The 6006-nt window shown below is 32.9% G+C and overlaps 1 protein-coding gene across 2 annotated transcripts in view; it reads left to right on the top strand.

Annotated features, from left to right (window-relative positions):
- Positions 1-5365, top strand: part of LOC106118332 (5'-AMP-activated protein kinase subunit gamma-2) — a 9330-nt gene extending 3965 nt beyond the window's left edge. The window contains exons 1-2 of one of the 2 annotated variants that reach the window (XM_013312978.1): positions 1839-1993; positions 3004-5365. In XM_013312978.1, the coding sequence (XP_013168432.1) occupies positions 3082-5136 (2055 nt within the window). In that variant the 5' untranslated portion in view covers positions 1839-1993; positions 3004-3081 and the 3' untranslated portion in view covers positions 5137-5365. Of the gene's footprint in view, positions 1-1838; positions 1994-3003 lie in introns of those variants that run through there. The other variant, XM_013312976.1, reaches the window with a different exon arrangement.
- The last annotated feature ends 641 nt before the right edge of the window (positions 5366-6006 follow it).

The following is a 6006-nucleotide window of genomic DNA, read 5'->3' as shown; positions in this document are numbered from 1 at the left end:
GAACGGCTCATCGCGTCGTTAATAACTGGACGTTAGAATGTCACAACTTATCAACTCCTAGATAAACGTCTGACCTATGTATTCGTTACAAATAGTGCCAGTGGGTCTCACGCGTGAGCTACCGACCCGTAATATTAAAAGGCCGTCTCCTCCCGTACAGCCATTATTCGAGCGTCACTGCTTTCATCGAATGTTATTATTAACACCATAAGGGTATCGATCGTTATTCCTGCATCCCCCCGCTGGCTACGTCACCGTTCGTCTAAAGCTTCGAGCTTATGACGTCACAGATTGATGACGACACATCACGTCATAGTTTCCGCGCATGCGTGCCGTTTCTAGAAGTTTTCATGTCTAAATTTAGATATTTGCCTATGCTTTGCCGTTCATGCTAATTACCTATTACCAGATTAATAGCTACGATATACGATGTTTCTACAGTAGTCCTAATTTAATGTCTAGATTCTAATTTGAAACTTACCATAAAAATTTATACGCTAGTTTATCATTGTAATAGATGGATAAGCTCAAATCTTTAGCTCAGCTCACGTTTGGGGACAATAAGGCCCGAAAAGTGCTCGGCGATGTTGTTTATAACAATTCCCCAATTTAAATGAAGGTCACTGATTTTTTTAATTAAGTCATTTAATTCTAATTATTGACACGCCTATTAAGTCAATTTAAATGCATAAAACACATCAAAAATGACATCTTTATAAATCAAGCCTATAAAATATTAGCATGTAAATTATATTCTTGGGTTAAACATATAGTCAAACTGATGGGTTCAATATTAAGCAGATAGGTAGGTTTGTTATGTCAAACATCGAATTAATTAAATCGTGCAATATTTACATATACTGCATATAAAAATAACTACATAAATTCTTAGTAATATAGTATAATAGTAAAAACTACGTAAAATATTAGTAATACCAAAGCTAACTTTTACGATATTAATACTGAAAGATAATTAGGAATCACGAATGGCTGCATCTAGTTTTATTTGATGTCTACGTGTTTAAAAAGTAATTAGACTCATCCTTGAATGGTGTGACGTAAAGGTGTCGTAGGTGCCAATTGAGGAAAATTTCAATAACATGGAGCAGTAGAACATTGAACCCGATACGTAATAGATTCATTGTAATAACTGTGTCTATAAATATTCCCATTTTTTTCCAGTTCATCGGAACATACATAATTCATCGGAACATACAGGTAAATTACATATTCGTCAATATATGCGTAGATTTATTAATGTGAAAGAAACGAGAGTGGTGTACCGGAACTTGGGCCAAATGGAAGTCCAAGACCTGTGTTCCCGGCGTGTTGTTCTTTTTCATCAATATGTATACGACGTTAAACCATTCCTTACCCTATCTAAAAATATTATCGGGATATTAACTATCATTTATTTTATTTACGCCAAAAAAAATTATCGATAGTAAACTATACGTATCAAATTTCCATTTGTGCATTTTATCTTTTCCGTAAAAGCATATAAAATAACTGGGAATATCGGTCATCTAAAATGAATAAACTATAAGTAACTATAACTTATAGTTAAGATGCGAACATATTTGACGCCTTTGAACGCATTGATGACAATAATGAAAATTTACCCCATCTGTCAGCTTCATACAGACAGTAGAAAGTCTATAAAAATCGTGTGAATTTTAATTAAATATTCAATTACTGTGTAGGATTTTTTTTATTATTTAATGTAAGTTTATGTTTAAAAATATAACATTGTCTAAAAATGTTTATTGATATGGTAAGCTTTTTGAAGTTTCTGTAATTTCTTCCACCCGCCGATAGATGTCGTGGAAATCTTTCTATCGCATACCAACATGGCGCTCCCCGCCAGCTTGAATATTCCGCGACCTTAGTGTTATGTTTTAATTTTAACATATTTAGTTTGTTACAATTTATCTTTTGTGTGAATACTTTGTACTTATTATTTGGAAGAAGATGATTAGTCGAAACAAACCAGGTACGTTCAGTGTCACCTACATTGTACGTAGACGTCCCCCAACCCTACTTGTAGTATTGATTTATGTCACGGTAACCTGTTATATGACTTAAAATTGTCGCATTCTCGTGTAGTTCTACTGTATAAATGATTAATTCTACAAATATCTGGTCTGTTTAGTTTCATTGTACAGCTACCACGTTAGTAATAATATTATTAGGTGGATATAAGAAATGGTGCATTAAAATGCTGCATAACGTTACCTCATCGCGTTGCTTAGCAACGACATAACCTATTGGTACCGATTTTTCCTTTAATTCTCTGCGTATTATTGCTCTGGTTAATTTTAAATGATGTTTTTAAGATGTATATGTTTCTAAGAACCATATGTTTATTAGTTCGGTGTGCCGTACTTTTCAAATATGTGTTATATTATTTGAGCTTTTACGTAAGCTGGCTAAATGACGTACACAAATGGACTGATGTTTCTGATTTATTAACTGTTAAGTAATAAGACTCTACGGGCGCTGAGTACAAAGTTTTTTTTTTAATTTGTAAGTGCCTCGAAGATATATTGTATCCATGTGCTATATTCGAATTAATTTTGAAGAAGGGTAACGTTTCATTTATATGTCCATATAATATGTCGTAGGCCCTTGTAAATAAGATAACTACTGTGCCCAGTTTATTTATACGTACCAAATATTGTCACTTACATTTACCAATAAAGTTATACGATTAGTTTTCATGTTTCTTAATTTCAGTTGAAAGAATGAAAAGTGTTAAGGATATGTCCTTTATTTCATAACTTTCAACGTATTTTTCTCAGGGTTTCTAGCCTAAAAAGATCATGTCATCCAATAAAAAAGTACTTTTCAACTTTACGCACCTTTACTTTGATATTATTAGAAAATTGTATAGAAATTTTGACAATATGATGTATATTAATACGGATAATAAATTATTAGGTAACTATCTCTTTTTTAAACCAGATTTATTTAATTTAATATATTTTTTCTCTTTGTTTTCAGGTGTCATGATCTACTTGTTCGGATAATGATACATGAAAAAGGAATACAACGTTTATTTAAGTATAGTATTATTTGGATATGGATCCAATTTTAGAAAATGAATCTGCAACACCAGAGTCTCCTTCAAAACATGGAAAAAATAAACAAAAACATAGGAAGAAAAGGCATCAATCTGAGACGCAGAAAGATGGACAAACAGTGGTCGGAGATAAGAAGAAATTTGTTGTCACAACGTTATCATCATCTGATGAAAAGGAAACTACGCCTGAAAGGCTACCAAATGCCAATGTACATACAATACACTTCGGCACACGAGGGGTTGAATCCCAACGACCTCACGTGCAAACGATTTTTAAAGATAAACCCGTAGAATCTTCTAGACCCTCGAGTGCTGAAAGAGATTCGAACAAAAAAGAATATGAAACTTTTCATGGTACCTCTTCTAGTCCACGCAGTTCCATTTTTGATATATTTCGATTAAGAAGAAAAAGTGATTCAAAGAAACATCAAGCTATTATTCAAAATGTTAAAGCATCCACTTCCAAGTCGACTGACACCGACGATTCCTCAAAAGAAGAAAAGCATGTAGATCCGAAAGACTCGCATAAAAAGTATTATCACACTGTAACGGGTGCCTCATCACGGAAATTTGGCCCAATAACAAGGGTGATGGACATTTTTAGAAACAAACCACACACAGAACCTAACCAATCACCTGCTGAAGTTGCAAAAAAGAAAAATAGTAAACAGATCCGACGGTCTTCAATAGAAACGACATCTCCAACTTACCATAAAAATTCATATGCTTCACTTGAACCAGCACAGGCAAAGCAACTGTTTCGAGAAGTTAGAGGTTTACCTAAATATGACCCATACTTATCCATCGTACAGATATCTATTGGAGGACGTGATAAAACTAGGCTTTTATTGAATTTTTTCAAATACCACAAATGTTACGAAATATTACCAAAATCAGCGAAAGTTATTATATTCGACACTCAATTCTCAGTGAAAAAAACTTTTCTTACCCTAGTATCTCATGGTATTCGATCAGCACCTCTTTGGGATGCAAATAAGAAAATGTTAGTGGGTATGATTACTGTGACTGATTTCATTAGAATTCTTCTGCATCTTGACTCTGAGAATTTGTCTATGGACGATCTGGAACGTCATACACTTCATAATTGGAAAAAAATCTTACGACCTACAAGAAAGCCGTTGTGCGCCGTGGGACCGGATCAATCGTTGCATGAAGCCATCAATTTATTGACAAAGAACCGTGTCCATCGTCTTTTAATGATTGATCCATTTACCGGTGATGTTTTATACATATTATCTCACAAAAGAATTTTAAGATTTTTGTTTGTTTACTTGAATGAATTTCCCGAATTAACTTTTTTTCAAAGGACATTATTGGACTTAAAAATTGGTACTTACGATGAAATCTTGTCTGTAACAGAAAACACTAGTATTAAAGAAGCGTTCAAATTGTTATTAGAAAAAGATGTGTCTGCTTTAGCTATTTTAGATGACAATGGCACTCTTATTGACGTTTATGCAAAATATGAAGTTTTAAATCTGGTAAGTGAAAAATTGTATTTGAATTTGTCAGTGACTATAGGCGAGGTAAGAAATAAAAAGAAAGACTGGGAAGAAAAGTTACAAAAATGTCGTTCAAGTATTACTCTATATGAGGCCTTAGAAGTTATAGTTAGAACTGAAAGTCATCGATTATTACTAGTAAATAAGGATGATAAATTAATAGGAATTGTATCGCTGTCTGATATTTTATTGTATCTCAATAGGATTATTCCGACGGAAAAGAAGGTCTCTTCACTTCAAGAGATATTTAGACCACTTGAAGAAAACAAGTTGCCCGAGTCACTTAAAGAAAGCGAGAACGAAGTAATATCTATAGAACTTCCAAACTTAGCAGCGCAAACTGTACCTGAGGCTGACGAGGCCACAACGAAAATTAATACTGCTATCGATGGTGCCTCTACAGATGTTACTTCAGCGAATGATTTGGAGACTGACGTTGAAGGTAGTAATGATAAAACAAACCATAATTCTATCTCGAGAACTCAATCAGAGTCGTTGCCACTAGCTGATAATAATGCTGGAGATGAGTAAATGTAATAAATGTAGTTGTTTTGTCCTTTTATCCCAAAGAAATTGTTAATGATTTAATAGCAGAATTAGACTGTTAATCTCAAAGTATGCTTACTGCTTGTGTCTAATGATATTGTAATTTAACTTATTGTCAGTCATTAATAGATGCATCAAATACCACGTGATTGCCTTATTCATTATTTAACTCTTTAAAGTATATTGCTGAAACTTAATAAAATATTTTAGCAAATTTTGCCTTTTAATCTGTTTACTCTTTAGTTTTATCTTTCTCTTCAAAAGCCTTAATAATCTTAGTTTACTATGTACGCGTATTAATTCATTACAGATGTATTTGACAAAAAGTGGGGCTACTGATATTTTCTATGGCCTTTGAGTAAAATTACTTTTTTTGTTTATCTAGTAATCTAATTAGACTATTAACTGTATCAAGTTTGGAATATTCAGTTGCTATCATGTAAATTATAATGATAAATTGTTTTTTTTTTAATTTCAATGATTGGGGACGATTTTATTCACTAACATTGCTGTTACATTATGTAGTAAATATAAAAAGCATATGCGAAGCTAATAGGTACAAATAAGCTTTGTTACAATTTTTTTAGACTCAAATATTGGGTAAAGCTTTTATCATTTTCTATAATGTAGTAGACATTTTATATTTTTGTTTAGAATTTACACTCAATTGAAATAATTGAATAGATTTTTAAACGTATAGATGATTCCACGTGATCGGACCGTACGTTTGGAATCTCGAACATCAGTGTTTTGCAACAATTGGTGTCGGTTTGATGTCTCGAACAAGGCACATGCAGCATGTTATAGAAACCTGTTAAAATGAATACGCAAGGACACCTGTGTTGACTGAGAACA

Source organism: Papilio xuthus, unplaced genomic scaffold, assembly GCF_000836235.2.
Source record: "Papilio xuthus unplaced genomic scaffold, Pxut_1.1 DF827597.1, whole genome shotgun sequence".
NCBI lineage: Eukaryota > Metazoa > Arthropoda > Insecta > Lepidoptera > Papilionidae > Papilio > Papilio xuthus.
The sequence above is the reverse complement of the archived record's forward strand: the minus strand, read 5'-3'. Positions and strand labels throughout refer to the sequence as shown.